At 40.2% G+C, this 16781-nt stretch overlaps 2 protein-coding genes across 3 annotated transcripts in view; one reads left to right on the top strand and one right to left on the bottom strand.

Moving 5' to 3' along the window:
• LOC127667027 (snake venom 5'-nucleotidase-like) overlaps positions 1–4158 on the top strand; it is a 54672-nt gene extending 50514 nt beyond the window's left edge. The window contains exons 6-8 of the mRNA XM_052160043.1: positions 1383–1530; positions 2557–2743; positions 3974–4158. Of these exons, the coding sequence (XP_052016003.1) occupies positions 1383–1530; positions 2557–2743; positions 3974–4158 (520 nt within the window). The remainder of the gene's footprint in view (positions 1–1382; positions 1531–2556; positions 2744–3973) is intronic.
• A 3939-nt stretch (positions 4159–8097) lies between these two features.
• Positions 8098–16781, bottom strand: part of Rnf180 (ring finger protein 180) — a 175338-nt gene continuing 166654 nt past the window's right edge. For both annotated transcript variants that reach the window (XM_052159960.1, XM_052159959.1), the window contains exon 8: positions 8098–9091. In XM_052159960.1, coding sequence (XP_052015920.1) covers positions 8892–9091 — 200 coding nt within the window. In that variant the 3' untranslated portion in view covers positions 8098–8891. The remainder of the gene's footprint in view (positions 9092–16781) is intronic.

The following is a 16781-nucleotide window of genomic DNA, read 5'->3' as shown; positions in this document are numbered from 1 at the left end:
TTGCTTAGTGATTTCCCACTATATCAAAGGTCAGAGGAAGGAATATTAGGGAATTCCTATCTATCTATATTTCTAGTCCTAGCACAGCTATGCTGAGTATTAATTGTGCTGATTTCACCATATTGTTTTATGACTGAAATGATGCTTGCCTAGAACTTGGTACAGATTGGTGCACTAGAACAGGCCAGGAGGTGCTTTTATTTTTATTTATTTATTTTTTTTGTTCCGAGACAGGGTTTCTCTGTATAGCCCTGGCTGTCCTGGAACTCACTCTGTAGACCAGGCTGGCCTCGAACTCAGAAATCCGCCTGCCTCTGCCTCCCAGAGTGCTGGGATTACAGGTGTGTGCCACCACCGCCCGGCTCAGGAGGTGCTTTTTAATGTGGCATCAAAAAGGAACAGATAGGTGCAGCAGGAAAGGGAAAGAAGGCAGGCACAGACCAGAGTAGGCAGAGGGACCAAATGTCACCAGCATTATCTCCTACTTCCCCAAAGGCTAAGGAGAGCAGTGGGGACAGTTGCAGAAGAGAGTAGTGAAGGTTTGTTTACAGCTGCCCTCGGGGCGGGGCTTTACTCCGTTAGCATCTGTCTCACACAGACAGTGCTTACCTTTCAAAACCATTGTCTGGGTGAATTATTTGTCTCCTACTTAGGGCTGTTCTAGTATTCCTCATTTGGTCTTAGCTCAAAGGCTGATATACAATAGATGACAGTATTCATGGTTTATATTAGAAAAATCTCATTAGCCTCAAGTATTTAAGATGGATATTTTAGCACTGAGTTATAAACCCCAACCACCCCCAACCACTTATTTTGATCCAGGACCTACCTACTCACCAAGTTTGCCAGGAGGACCTCAGATTCACATTGTAATCCATGCTGGTCTTGAATTTGTGATCCTCCTGCCTCAGTCTCTCAAATTCTCAGTCTGTGTTACCAAGACTAGAGAGTCATTTTTAAAGATGGGAGTAATAATAAATATTAGTAGGAGTGTCAGGTGTTTCTGAAGCTTATGAGGGCCTGTAGTTAGACAGCATTTTGAAGACACATATATGTTGTATTTTATTTTTTGTATCCTTTTAGTAACAGGATGGAAATTGAGGCAGTGATCTCACAGGAATTCAGAATTGTAGGAGAACAGAAATTCTTGAAGTTTCTCTTTACATACAAGGATATAAGGATAGAATTATTTAGAGTTGCTTTTATTATTTGACTTTTTGAAACCAAAGTTCACTTGGCAGGTTCTGTTCAGGTGCACACAGCCTGTGTGCATCCTGCCTGTCAGGCAGCCTGAGGGGAGATGCTAACCAGGTGCAGCATTCTCTCACTTATTATGAGTATGGTGCAGAACTAGGTGAGAAGAAGTCGTTTTTGCATTTCAGGTTTCCTCAAGTTGCTGGGATAGAATTTGGATTTGATCCAGATGCAGAACCAGGCCATCGAGTCATAAGAGACACCGTGAAAGTTCAAGGACAGTACTTACAGAGAAAGAAAGCCTATCTCCTGGCCATTAAGGAGTACATTGCAAATGTAAGAACACTTACTTCTGAAATGTTTTAAGAAAACTGATTGTTTGGTGCTAATAAACATTCTTATACCCACACACATTTAAGTTTCCTGTCATGAATATAGACACTTAGAAAATAATAAATGTTTCCATTGCATTTTTATGATTCATGAATTGAATAAAATTTATCTCTCAGTATACAAGCACAATTACACTGGTCAGTATTATCAGATTTAAAAATATAGGCCCTCTAAAATCTATGCATATCAATTCTGTTCCCTAAATGACTAGCAAATATAGCCATAATTATATAGCCCAAAGTGCTAAACTGGATTGCTAAATTCAAATTTAGTGATAAATAGTCCTAAAACAATTAGTATTTCTTTTTAGATATATTTTAATTATTTATATATTACTGTTACTTAGAATGAAATGTAGATGACTAAGTTTTAAGGACTTTACATATGAATTTGGTGTGTTTGCCTCCATTTGATCTGGACTACGGAGCGTGAGGAACTTTGTAAGATGCATTGATTGTGTGTTCTAATTCTGAGAGCCCTTAAGTAAGTTTCAGATTAGAGCTGACAGTGGTGGCACAAGCCATCAATGCTAGCACTCAGGAAGCAGAAGCAGGTAGATCTCTGAGTTTGAGGCCAGCCTGGTCTACAGAGTAAGTTTCTGGACCACCAGGGCTACACAGGGAAACCCTGTCTTGAAAAACCACACACACAGAAAAATTTTCCGATTAGATTCTTCAATATCATTCTAATGGCCCTCTTTGTTAATGTTATTCCACAACCACTTTTGGAGACTGTAGGGGACTTATTCTCATGGCCGTTAAACTCTGAGTTGCCACAACAGAGTCACAGCCACCATGTCTAGATTTATGTAGTAGGACAACTATTTAAAGTATATTAACTCAGGTTTAAGGAAATGTCATTATGTACAAAGGTAAGGAATTACTTTCAACGCTGGGATAAATTTAAAATCTATGTCTGCTTTATTTATTACTCCTGGCTTAGAACCTGAGTTCTGTTTTGGCATTTCAGGGGAAGGATGGCTACAGCATGTTTAGAAGTTGCCCTCGGATGTTTGACCCTGAGACCGCTCAGGTGCTGTCAACAGTTGTCATGAATCACTTTGAATCAATAAAAATTTTGCAAGGAAAGAAGAAGTGTCTTTCAGGCCATCGGATGAGTTTGATCATGACAACAAACAAATCACCATCCCTCACAGGTGACAGGACAGTCTCATTTCATGTGCTACTGCTTGAGTAAATGTTTCTTAGATTCTGGTCTTTAGGTGGGCGTCCTGGTGTCTGAGGACGTGTGAAGAAAATAAAAATGAGCCCGTGTTTTCCAAGGTGAAATGACAGATGCGACGGAGTGGAGTCACAGGGACCTCACAGGCATCCAAAGCCATGGAGAACAGAGACGGTCTAGAAAACTGTCTCCTTTTCAGGCTGTTCTGCTCACAGTCTTCAACATTACCTTCTAATCCAGACGAAAAAATTATAACCTGCCAAATTAGCTTACTTCTGTCTAATTGAACATTTTGTCTTGTCCTACTTGATAGATGCTATGCCTTGGCATACAGATCCCCACTTACTGAGTTTAGAATCTTAATTTTCTAAGGTCACTTCAATAACAATTCAAGACAAATCTTATCAAATCATAATTAGTTTTATAATTGGCTGATTCTTTGATAAATAATTATATTCCTAAATATATCCAAGTTCTGGAAGTTATAATTATACCTTTTGGAAGTAAAATGAATTATCTTCATTTTTTTTAACAAAAGAGTTCTTTTAATATATTGGGCCATACTTTTTGTCTAATTATTTTTCAGAAATGTAAAATGGAAGACAAAATGACAGCTGTCACATATGATCACCACTAAATAGACTCAGCAGGCTGTAAAACCCATCCGCCCACCAACCATATATTTAACAATAATTTAAAAAGTATGATGAATTTTGGAGGGGGTGGCGGGATGGGATCTCCTGCCATGGGAAGAGAGACAGAAATGATGTAAATAGAGTACTCATGTACAAAATTCTAAAACACTTAAAAAGATAATTATCAAGTAAATCCTTTTGCAACAATGTGTAGCAATACTTTAAAGGTTTAAAAAGTTGACGTACAATTCTATCATGTGTATCATGTAGTATTTCCATATGTGCATACACTGTATAATGTTCAAATATAGGTAAGCCTATTTAGTCAAATATTTATTGAGTATAAAATATCTTAAAGTCAAAATGAATTGATGCATTTTTGTTTATAAATTTCATAACATGTTTAATGTACTTTTATTCATAAATGAATTCTGACCGTGACGATGGAAAACAAAATTTCACTACTGTTTATAAATTTCTATTTGTATGTTCTAATAAAGCTTTAGTTATGACTTTAAAATATCTATTTGGAGAACATGCATATTTTAACTGATCTATTGCATTTCTAGCCTTTGAGGAAGAAACAGATGAACCATCAGGAGTAATTGCAGTGCCTGGCATAGAAGGAAGAATCTTCCATATTTCTCCAGACATGAAAGAACATTTGCACCAACTTAGAACTGCGAGACAGCAAGGCCTGAGAACTTTTTCCACCATTAGTGACGATGCACATGAGAATTCTGATTCTGACTAACTGTAATGGACTTAGTGTGTTTTGTTAGTGTTCAGATGAATCGCACCAGTTTTAGCAGTGGTAGGCATGGTAACAGAATCCTGATTGCTGTGTCATTCTAGAATTGATGATAATTTTAGGGATATTGCTATAAATGTTTTTTTCATTTAAATTTTATCAAGTCTTGTAACTTTTGACTCTTCATTGTGTTGGGCCAAAAGCACAAACATTTGTGATTAAAGTGTAAACAGTATAGTGTTTATCATTAAATGAAATTAATGCTCAACTCTTTACAGTATTTATTCATATAGTAAACCTTTTTCTCTTAGTATTGCTTATTTTTCAGTCCAAATGAATTAGTGAATACATATGTATCCTCTCACTATTGGTTAATTTTAACTCTTTTGACCTTGTTGGAATTCTGTGATACAGCACCTGAACATATCTTCTTGATAAAGCACTGAACTTTCATATTAATGACTGTAAGCGTTGGCTTTATGCAATGTACTCGCTATTGTTGTTCCCACTGAAGCATTCTTTCTTACCACAGTGAAATGTATAGTATGGTATTTAAGACAGACTTAAAAATTAGCTAAAACCAGACTGGACCAAATTCACAATTGTCTTGTTATTGATGAACTAATTGGAGATACTTCCTAAATTTACCTTTTCTTTGACAGTTTTTTAAAATTATGTTTGTAAGTAAAAAGTTCCCATCTTTAACTCTTCTGTTATTTTCTCAGTTAAGTGCTACGCATCTAGGGCAAAAATCAATTCTGTTCTTAGAAGATCATATGTGCCTTCCTTGAGTTTGTGGAAAGTAAAAGGAACATTCAGTTGGCGTTTATATTAGTGCTTGGTGGTGGCCACAGACGCCAAGCACAGTAACGCAGCTAAGGTCAGTGGACACTTACAACACAGGAGGAGCTGGAGCTCAGAGTGCATCTCCCAGGTCATTCCGCTTCACCGTGTGCTTACCAGGCTCACAAGTGGATCTGAGAACATATATCACCTCTTAGTTATCTCTGATAATAGGAGATGAGAGTAGTCATGGATGAAATTGTCTCATTATTGTCTGTGATGAGATCCCCTGACACAACAAGCTCAAGGAAAGAAAGGGTTATCTGGGCCAATGGCTCCAGGGGCCATCTCATCCTCTCACAGGGGTCATGGTGGCAGGAGTCTGAGCTGGTGGTTGGTCACACAGCAACCCCCAGTCAGGATACAGAGAGAAGATGGGTGCTCCTCCCTAACCCCTTTCTCCTTTGGACTTTGTTTTGGCACTGAAGCCCATGAAATCCTGCTGCCCACATTGGGGCGGGCCGTCCCACTTTAGTAATTTATCATAGAAAAAATTCCTCCTAGACTAACCAAGAGATTTGCTTCCAGGATGGTTCCAAATCCCATGTAATTGACAATATCGAGCATCACCAGTCATTTTGATTTCACTTGAACAGTAAGACTCCAAGCACATTCCTGAAATTGAACCCACTGCCATTGTTCTATGACTAGCCACGAGCACTAAGCCAGCTCCTAAGTCATTCCTTTATAACCACAGACCCGTGCCTCTCTCAGCCTTCATCTTTGTGCAGTAGATGCTACTTAATGTGGAAAGCCGCAAATGGTCCACGTTTAGAGACTAAGACAGCGGATAAGGCAGTGTGCTGAGCCCTAAGTGGGACATCTTTATCATACCGTTTCCCTTCAAGGCTGGGGGTTACCATGGCAAATGTGGTAGAGAGATTGTAAGCCAGAGATCAGGCATGACTTCAGTGAGACTGTTTTTCTGACTTGGCTGGTTCATTGCACACATGACATTACCAAGGCTGCGACTGCACAGGTCCAACACTAGAGCCATCCAGACATGGGTGGGAGTGGGGCTCACACAGTGCTAACAGGGGAACTGCAAGAAGTTGATGGCTTCTGAGAGAGGAAGAGTCAGTTTTCTTCAATGTAGGCTTTGATACCTAGACAGGATGCACACAGAGTTAGCACCAAAGGGATTCAGATTCCGTGGACTTAAACAATCGGGGTGGGAAAGTTTGAAGGAATGGGAAGGAATTGGAAGAAGGGAACAGAGATTAGAGTTCATCAAAATGCATTATATGTATACATGAAATTCTCATTAAAAATAAATGACTTTATTAAAGTATTTAGAAATGTAGCTCGGTGCAGGTATTTTTTATTATGAATATCCATACATGTTTAAAATTAAACTTCCAAATTATCATGCTCCATAGAAACAGAAATTGTTGTTGGTGATAAATCATAGGAGTTAACTTTTAAAATAATATTACTGGGACAAATATTGCATTTCATTAGATTTAGGGTTTCTCTTTTCCTTTCTTCGGTTCTTTATTGGAAAGTGAAGTTTTATGTGATTCTATGAAAGAGCTGAAGAAGCACACGATGAGTTTTTGTGTAAAGTCGATGGGGCTAGAGTGATGGCTGAGCTGTTGAAAGTGGTTGCTGACATGCCTGGTTATTACATGCTAGAATGCAGAGGAAAATCACTATGTCACCGGATATGGAGTCACCCAGCCAAAGGTGAGGGAGAAAGGCTACGCTTTAGCTGGGGTTCTTAGAGATCAGAGGGAGCAAACGCTGACCAGAGGGGAGGCTGCCTGTTCTACCTCTAGATAAAGGGAAAGGCAGGAGTTGGATGACTTCTGGGATAGGTCAAGTGATCGTCATCTTGCCTGGAAGAGTTCAGGTACTCTATCTCCTGCAGATGCTAAAATGCTTGATCTGGGATAGAAGGGAATACACACTATGCACTTACCAGACAAGCCAGAGGCCCAGGAACATGTTTACATCCCATCCTCTTGTGTTCCCTACCTGTCTCAGTGATGGACATATCTGGCCGATCTGGCTTGTCAGAAAGTGGAAGATCTAGGAAGCACTATACTTAGGATTTTGTAGCCTTCACCTCCAGTTGTAGAAAATGTAAACTTAAAGTAAAATTAGAGATTCATAATTGCTTTCTAAATTTAGTTACTTTGGTGTTAGGACTGGCATGCAGATGTTTGTCTTTAGGTCCCAGGTACACAACAATAACCAATAAGTGCCAGAGACAAGGTAAATGAATATTCTCTGTGAAATAGTATTGTTTCTTATTTTCTTAATTTGCATATAATAAAAAAGTTTTGAAACAATTTAGGAATGAATCAAGACATATTTTCTAGGGCATATAAGCCAGGGATTGCCTGGAAAAGAGCTGCAGTTGGTTTCAAGGTTCTTAAAATATCATCCCTGTGTGTGTTTTACTTGTTTGGTCAGTGCATGTACTGTGGGAGGAGTGATGTTTTCCCATAGCCACATTATTTTTATCCAGAACATAAGCAATTATAGATATTCACTTATAAACACAAGCAAGCATCTCTTTGTGAATTGTATTTCATTTTATGTTTTCGGGATTTGAAGGGCCTGATATAGTTGACCCTGTTTTTTTCGCAACTTTAATTGTGAAAACAGTATTAGAATAATATTCTGCACCACTTTCATATTTCTCAGAAAATTGCACTATCAATCGAATGCTTTTATCTGTTGCAGTCAGCAACTGTGCTGGAGTTTTGGCAGTTTATGATTTAAATTGGTGCGGCACATCTGTTTTGAACGGTGGTGGTATTATTAGTGCCACAAGTCACATTTTTATCATCAGGTTACAGCATGATAGGCAGAAAGGGTGGGGTAGCCTTTCATTACTGCTAATTTATAAAGCCTGTCTGAGTCAGCACACTGGCTACTGTCTCTCTGCTTACTGTCCCTCACTGTGACTCCGACACCCTCCCCATCCCCCGCTCACATGGCTATGCCTCATATGTTTTCTGTTCTTGGAACGAACTTAACTATAACAGTGACTACAACAGAATAAAATACCATTTCTCTTTATATAAATCCATAGCTCCATTTTGGCAACTCCTGATTCCACACATTAAGTCAAATAACAACAATAAAAAATGTAAAAGCCACTCTTTATTGCACATTGACAATATAGCTGACAACCTTCTAGTTAACTGAATCAGCCAGGTTAATTACAGTTCAGACATGCATTGATCAGTTAGGTTACTAAAAGTCAGATTTGTTATTTCTCAAGTGATTCATCCTGAAATTGGAAAGTGTTAATATGGCTCTCTAACACAGCTATTGGGTGTTACTCATACTGCATGTAATATTTTGTTCTTACAATAGTTAAAAATGTTGCACCAAAGCTATGAAGTCTTTACAAAAGGATAGTCACATTTTTGGTAATAGGAGACAGAAGTAGAGATATTCAGAAATCAAAATGCAATATACCCTGCTTGATTAGTTCCCAGAGAATATGGTCTATCTTTAACGCACATCATTTGCCTAAGAATACATAGCGCTGACTAGACATCTTAGTAATAATGATGGTATCCATCCAGATTATTCATTTCATAGTTTTACTATTTTTAAATGGAAGTAAAACCTCAGTCTTTACAATCATAGTAAGTATAAAAATGACATTGTAAAATTAGAGCCCCAAGTCCTAAAGTAAAAAGTATGGAATTAATAGTGCACTGTTTCTAATGGCTGGTGGACCAGCTCTTGAATAAGGTTTAGGTTGTTACATGAAAGAAATTAATAAATAAATCCATTATCCTCAGGCTTTCTATAAACACTAACAATTTTTATAATGCAACATTATAAAAATGTCGAAGCACACTTTCAAAATGTTCAAGCCATTTTGTTTACATTTATGATTGTTCAGTTATAGTGGAATATGACGATTCCTAAAACGGAAAGAAAAAATAGCAAAGAAAGCAGAAAACAACGAATCCAATGACCCAGTTCACTGAATAAATATAGATGATCACCATATCCATGTCAAACCACCATCCCCGGCTGTCGTCCTCGAAGTGCAAATAGTCCATCCTGTGGGCACCGTGTGGGAACTGCCTCCGAGTCACTGGGGCTGCCCGCCTGTGGAATCCTGGGAGAGACCGGAGGAAAATTACTTTCCAGCCACTGAACTCAAACACTTGATTATAAAAAAAAAAGCTACAGTAGTATCTCAGTGCTTGACAGAGCCCATCCTGGCTTTATTGCGTGGTGTCTGTCAGTTGATTTCTCAATAAGGAACAACTGTGAGAAGTCCCAGTTTGGGGTATAGAGGGCAGGGCAACAGACACTCGGCTCAGTGAACTGGACCATATTATGCACAACATTGAGTGGGAAAATTCATATGGCATTATCTGACATAACTTGTCAAGATTATTTTCACATAAAAATTTTTCTAAATTTAAACCCCAGTAACCACAACTGCTGCTGGAACTACTGCTTGTAACCTTGGAACACCTGCTGACTTTTGTATCTTCCACCTTAATGATTCCGTGCAGTTATCTGAGTAAAGTTCTACGAGAATGTATTTCATGATTTGGCCCTGAGTAAGTTGGACAAACATAATGGCACTCTACAAAGAATGTTAGCTTTAATTTTCATATTCTTCAAAGTATGAACCTTCTTAGGGGACTGGCTGATGGAGAAAAATATAATTCCTTGATGCATTTCTGAGAAATACCACATCTCAGGAAATTCTGGCTATATTTATTAGCTAAGTACTGGGTGCCTTAGTACAACTTGGCCAGCAGAAACGTGCTTTTGTTGGTCGGCCAATGTGGTGGCTAACGTATTGGCAGCTTGACACACCTGGAAGGAGGGAAGATCAATTCAGAAATCGTCTAGATCAATTAGTCTGTAGCCATCACTCTGAGGTATTTTCCTAACTGATAAATGATGTGATAAAGTCCAACACACTGTGGGTGGTGTCACTGCCGGGCAGGTGGGTCTGAGCTTTGTAAGAAAGGCAGCTGAGCAAGCCAGATGGAGTAAAGCAGTGCTCAGAGTTCATCAGTTCCAGCCTCAGAGTTGTCAGTTCCAGCCTCCTGGTTCCCGATTGCTTTCCTGGGTGATGGGCTGTAACCTGTAAGCCGAATAATCCTTTTCCTTCCTCAGATTGCTTCTGTTGACAGTATTTGCCACAGCAACAGAGAAGCAAGCTCAAAACAGCCAATATGTAATATCTAAGTTTACAAAAAACAAAGAACATTTTAAAAGATCTAAACCTCACTATTAACTTTAGTTTTGCTTAGCTACTGCATACTTCTTTTTAATTTATTGCTTAATTACTGTAAGAGAAGGCAGTAAAATATACTATTTGATTGAACGGAAAAAAATCCTGGCATTTGCTAGTGATGGGTGGCCAAGGTCAGACGAGGCTCCAGCTCAAAGCAGATTCTGCTCCCTCATCTGAAGCCACTGAGCATGTGAAGTGGCCTGCTCCAGATTTGGCTGCTAATTCAGACAGCAAGGGTGAGTTCACCTGGCTCTCCGGCTATTTAAAGCTTTAAATCGGGAACAGTTCTAGCTTGCTGTTTCTGTCAAGCCATGTACTTGTTTGTAGTATGGACGCTGAAAGCACCAAGGACCAGTCAAAGGGCAGCTAGGGTGTGCTTTAGAGTGAGATGCAGGCAGGTTTTAGACAAGTTGCAATCATCTTTACCTGACTTCCTATCATTTCATTTGATAATTTTAATTATTAACTTTCACAAACTACAAGGAGCTTAATTAATTAGGATGATGTCAGGTTGTTTTGTGTTTGTTTGTTGCACTGTTAGCAATGGAACATGTTCATTTATAGGGCCCTGCTTAAGTCCCGTTGTGAATGTGTCACCTTCAGTATGCTGTAACATAAGGGAAAGGAACAAAGTCATGAAGTCAGCCTCTCTGGGTGGTCAGACTTCTAACTTTTCCTTCCCCAACAGCACATACCATGTGTGCACTCTGCTGTAAGGCCTCATTAAATATTACTAAAATATTTTTTCCTGTCCCAGCAGCTAGCAGCAGCTAGTAAGTGATGGGAGAAAGACAGCCAATCTTCTTTAAGTGTGGTGATCCTTAGGGGGTCAACCATGCTCCAGGAGTAGGCCCCGTCCCCAAAGCTGTCTGGGCAAACACATTGGACTTGATGGACTTAAAACAAAAATTTAAGCCAGAATTGTTCCTATATAAAGGAAACACAGGGGCAAAAAATGGAGCAGAGACTGAAGGAAGGGTCATCCAGAGACTGTTCCACTTAGGGATCCATTCCATTTGCAGACATCAAACCCAGACACTATTGCAGATGCTAAGAAGCTGACAGGAGCCTGGTATAGCTGTTTCCTGAGAGCCTCTGCCAACACCTGCCCAATACAGAGGCAGATGTTCACAACCAAACATTGGATTGAGCCCTGGGACCCCAATGGAAGAGTTAGGGGAAGGTCTGAAGGAGCTGAAGGGGTTTGCAACCCCATAGGAAGAACAACAGTATCGACTAATAGACTACCCAGAGCTCCCAGGGACTAAACCACCAACTAAAGAGTACACATGGGGGGACCCATGGATCCACCTGCATATGTAGCATATGGCCTTATCTGACATCAGTGGGAGGGAAGGCCCTAGGTCCTGTGGAGGCTTGATGCCCCAGTGTAGGGGGAATGCTAGAGCAGTCAGGAAGGAGCAGATGAGTACGTGAAGACGCACCCTCATAGAGGCCAAGGGGGGTGGGATGGGGCTCTAGTGGAGAGGAAGCCGCGAAGGGGGGTGTCAACATCTGAAATGTAAATAAAATAAAGAGTAAAAACATTAAATAAAAGAAAAACTCCAATCAGGTAGTGGAAAGTGACCAGGGACGTGGGGGTGTATCTATGAGGCGTTGGTCAAAATACACTGTAAAAAGTTCTCAACGACACAAAATATTATTTTTTAAATTGAATTTTTCTGTCCTTTTGGGTAAGCACATACGTGTCATCTTTTTTCATTCAGATGAGCTGGACTGCTGCGAATTCAGCCTGGGGCCTCATCATGAGATAAGGGAATATCAATCACAGCAGCCTTCCTGTTTTCAAAGCTGAAGTCAGTGCTGGAGGAGAAGGAAGAGGTGGGGGAAGGTTTTCTCACACTCACATATCATCCAAATACACAAAGAGAGAATTTCAAAGTAGTTTATATCACCTGTCACAAGCTTCCTCACCTATGCTGGGTAGAGGCAAGGTACCACTGCTATTTAGAAATTACTGTTAGTATTAAAGATGTGAGTTCTTTTCCTTGGTCCGAAAGGATGCTGTACAGTCCTGTGTTACTCAGATTCCAAGTAGACAGGTCAAAGCTAATACTGTTAATATGCCTTGCACTAGTGATATTAATGCCAGAAAACATGGGCAAGAGCAGACACGGGCAGGACGAGATGCATGGTGGGTAGGGCCCACGTGCTGCTCCTCAGGCAGCCTGAGCTGACTCGTGTGCTGTCATAGTGTCTTCCACCTTATCGGCATTCCTATTCTCCTGTGTGCCTACATTCTGCATTTCCGGAAGAGAGCAGGAGGAGACAGTGGGCGAGATACAATGCCGGGCACCAGATTGGATGAGACAATTTTCATGAGTGGCCACTGGCTTGATCGTCTCATTTTCCTTGACTGTTTTTAAGCAAGGGAAGAGTGAGTGGGAATTTACAACAAGCGTTGGAATTCCTTTTTTTTCCAGTTATTTAATTTTTTAATTGGATATTTTATTTATTTACATTTCAAATGTTGTCCCCTTTCCAGTTTTCCCCTCTGCAAACCCCCATCCCATCCTCCCTCCCCCGCTTCTATGAGGGTGCTCCCCTACCCACCCACCCACTCCCACCTCACCGCCCTGGCATCCCCTACACTGGGGCATGGAGCCTTCACAGGACCAAGGGCCTCTCCTCCCATTGATTTCCTGACAAGGCCATCCTCTGCTACATATGCAGCTGGAGCCATGGGTCCCTCCAAGTGTACTCTTTGGTTGGTGGTTTAGTCCCTGGGAGCTCTGGGGGGTCTGGTGAGTTGTTATTGTTGTTCTTCCTGTGGGGTTGCAAATCCCTCAGCTCCTTCAGACCTTCCCCTAACTCTTCCGTTGGAATTTCTTTTTTTTTAAATTTTATTCGATATATTTTTTATTTATATTTCAAATGATTTCCCCTTTTCTGGTCCCCCACTCCCCGAAAGTCACATAAGACCCCTTCCCTCCCCCTGTTCTCCCACCCACCCCTTCCCACTTCCCTGTTCTGGTTTTGCCTTATACTGCTACACTGAGTCTTTCCAGAACAAGGGGCCATTCCTCCGTTCTTCTTGTACCTCATTTGATGTGTGGATTATGTTTTGGGTATTCCAGGTTTCTAGGTTAATATCCACTTATTAGTGAGTGCATACCATGATTGATCTTTTGAGACTGGGTTACCTCACTTAGTATGATGTTCTCCAGCTCCATCCATTTGCCTAAGAATTTCGTGAATTCATTGTTTCTAATGGCTGAATAGTACTCCATTGTGTACATATACCACATTTTTTGCATCCATTCTTCTGTTGAGGGATACATGGGTTCTTTCCAGCTTCTGGCTATTATAAATAGGGCTGCTATGAACATAGTGGAGCATGTGTCCTTATTACATGCTGGGGAATCCTCTGGGTATATGCCCAGGAGTGATATAGAAGGATCTTTCAGAAGTGAGGTGCCCAGTTTTCTGAGGAACTGCCAGACTGATTTCCAGAGTGGTTGTACCAATTTGCAACCCCACCAGCAGTGGAGGAGTGTTCCTCTTCTCCACATCTTCGCCAACACCTGCTGTCTCCTGAGTTTTTAATCTTAGCCATTCTGATTGGTGTAAGGTGAAATCTCAGGGTTGTTTTGATTTGCATTTCCCTGATGATTAATGAAGTTGACCATTTTTTAAGATGTTTCTCCGCCATCCGAAGTTCTTCAGGTAAGAATTCTTTGTTTAACTCTGTACCCCATTTTTAATAGGGTTATTTGGTTTTCTGGGATCTAACTTCTTGAGTTCTTTGTATATATTGGATGGGGGAATCAGTATCCCTGACCTCAAGCAATACTACATAGCAATAGTGTTAAAAACTGCATGGTATTGGTACAGTGACAGGCAGGAGGATCAATGGAACAGGATTGAAGATCCAGAAATGAACCCACACACCTATGGCCACTTGATTCTCGACAAGGGGGCTGAAAATATCCAATGGAAAAAAGATAGCCTTTTCAACAAATGGTGCTGGTTCAACTGGAGGTCTGCATGCAGAAGAATGCGAATTGATCCATCCTTGTCTCCTTGTACTAAGCTCAACTCCAAATGGATCAAGGACCTCCACATAAAGCCAGACACTCTGAAGCTAATAGAAAAGAAACTGCGGAAGACCCTTGAGGACATTGGTACAGGGGGAAAGTTCCTGAACAGAACACCAATAGCGTATGCTCTAAGAACAAGAATTGACAAATGGGACCTCATAAAATTACAAAGTTTCTAAAGCAAAGGACACCATTAAAAGGACAAATCGGCAACCAACAAATTGGGAAAAGATCTTTGTTGGAATTTCTAAATGGCTGTTTCTGAGTCAAAGTAAAAAGCACTTGACAGTTATTCCGTAGGACTAAGTAAACTATGAGATGGCATTAGAAAACGTTAGAATATAAAGCTCTGTGTTTAATACAGTCTCCACTAGACAATGATAGCTACACAAATGCAAAGGCCATCCATGTCCAGAATGAGGATGAGATGAATGAACACACAATAACACAAACATAGGCTGACCCACAACGACCACTCAGTACCAGGCAGACTCGCGCTTTTAAAGAGGAGGACCTTGCATCGCCTTTTTTTGTATATCACTTTTTTGGAGTCAGCAATCTCACTATTCTTAGCTCAAATGGTTTCTATTTTCCTTCAGATCTGTTGGATTTTTTCTAAGTCAGTTGCTGGCCTTAAAAAAGGCCATCAGAACATTACATGGTAAAACCGATTTATTACATTTTATGGAGAGTATATGAACTAAAAGTTAGCAAAGAGCTAAAGATATTTTGATAGGGTGCCTGCCATAAAGAATTTCAGTCTTGAACACTGAGAATTTCTTAGAAATTATGGTCCTCATAGGATAGAAGTTTGATTTATTTTAAATTAATTTAATCAGTAAATTAAATAAATTTAGTCAGTAAATTAAATTAATTTAAATTTAAAACCTTAGTTTCTCCTTAGCAAGATGAATTAAGCAGTAGGCTAAGGATTTCATCTGGTACGGATTGGCTTCTGAGTGTCACTAATCACTGTGATAGCTGTCTTTTTTGTTTCAGGAGCCATGATTTACCCCCATATAAAGGACGCCACCTAGGAATCAATGTCTCTAATTGCATAGTGAAGGCGACACACATATTTTAATATATGCAACCCTGCCCCTCTAGAAATATATCTGGATTGGTGTCAGTGGAGAGAGGAGATGCTGAACCTGGGGTTCACTTTCATGAGCGACATAAACTCCTATGTGCAACCACGGTTGAGAGTTACTTGATCACAATGCATGGTTTAAATTAGGATCCAATGTGTGTAGGAATTTCTGCCATGCTGTATTAAAGTGTAAATAAGCCGGAGACCAGTATTCATGCATCCTGAGGGCTTAGCATTCTGGGGCAGGAGCATGAGAAAGTATATTATAATGAAAACTTCAAGGAATGCAATCTTCAAGGAACCTTAAATTGGGTATTTTTGTACCAATATTATAAACACTCAACTAACAATAATGCTTCTGTGCCTATTTGGATGTTTACATGGTCCTTCCCCGCAACTCCCAGTCTGCTAATAAGATGAACTCAGCTGGATTTTTTTTTAGAAATTTTTCTAATGTGGAATGGTTTTTGAATGTATTTAAAGTTAGTATGTATTATATAAGTGGGTTATGTTATGCAGTTTTCGTGTGCTGTTCTTACCAGTCTTCCTACTGTGTTCCTCACCCTGTGGCCCAGGTTCCAAACCTCTGCCCCCTTCCCCCTTCTCCCTCTGTTTTCCTGTTGCACACATCCTATCGCCTGCTTTTTGCTTCTCTTAGTAGAGACTTCCTTTTAACTGTTACAGCATGTGTGCGTGTGTGCCTGTCTGCGTGTGTGGACACTTCACTGACGGAGTCAAGGTCTCTCACCAAGCAGAGCTGATTATCAGGGCAATCAGCTGTCCTGATTACTCCTGGGATCCCACCCCCACCCACCCCCAAGCACTGTGAACATGGTTGTGTGCTGGGGTCCAGAACTTGGCTTCTTACATTTATATACCAAGTGCTTTATAAATCCACTGAGCTATCTCCCCTGTCTTAAATTTTTTTTTCTCCTCTCACAGTTCTTTTCTTGTTTCATTACTCATATTCCCCAAATATAAAAATTAAAACACAGGATAACCATATGAAAGAAAACATGGCATTTTGTCTTTCTGTGCCTGGGTTTCACTTTCCATAATACTTTCTAGTTCTTGATGTTGGATAACGCTTAAAAGTCCACTAAAGCAATAAATTTCCCATGTTTTTATTTTTAAATCACATCTTTCTGCACACTATCAATACCATACTGACTGTTGTTTACAGGCTTACACTGTTACTATGTCATGTGATATTTCTTCATGCTAGAAGAGGACACGGGCCTGCTGATATTGCTTTCCTCTGTTTTTGCCTGGTTTATGTCTCATGTCTTTACTGCCTTCGTAAAATATGTTTGCGGTCAGGTGAGGTTTCTCTATCTATCCTTGTGTGTCAACATAGTTTGAAAGCAGAGATATTGTCTGCATTCTGGCCCATCCC

Source organism: Apodemus sylvaticus, chromosome 16 (assembly GCF_947179515.1).
Source record: "Apodemus sylvaticus chromosome 16, mApoSyl1.1, whole genome shotgun sequence".
Taxonomy (NCBI): Eukaryota; Metazoa; Chordata; class Mammalia; order Rodentia; family Muridae; genus Apodemus; species Apodemus sylvaticus.
This window is presented reverse-complemented; position numbering and strand designations above follow the sequence as displayed.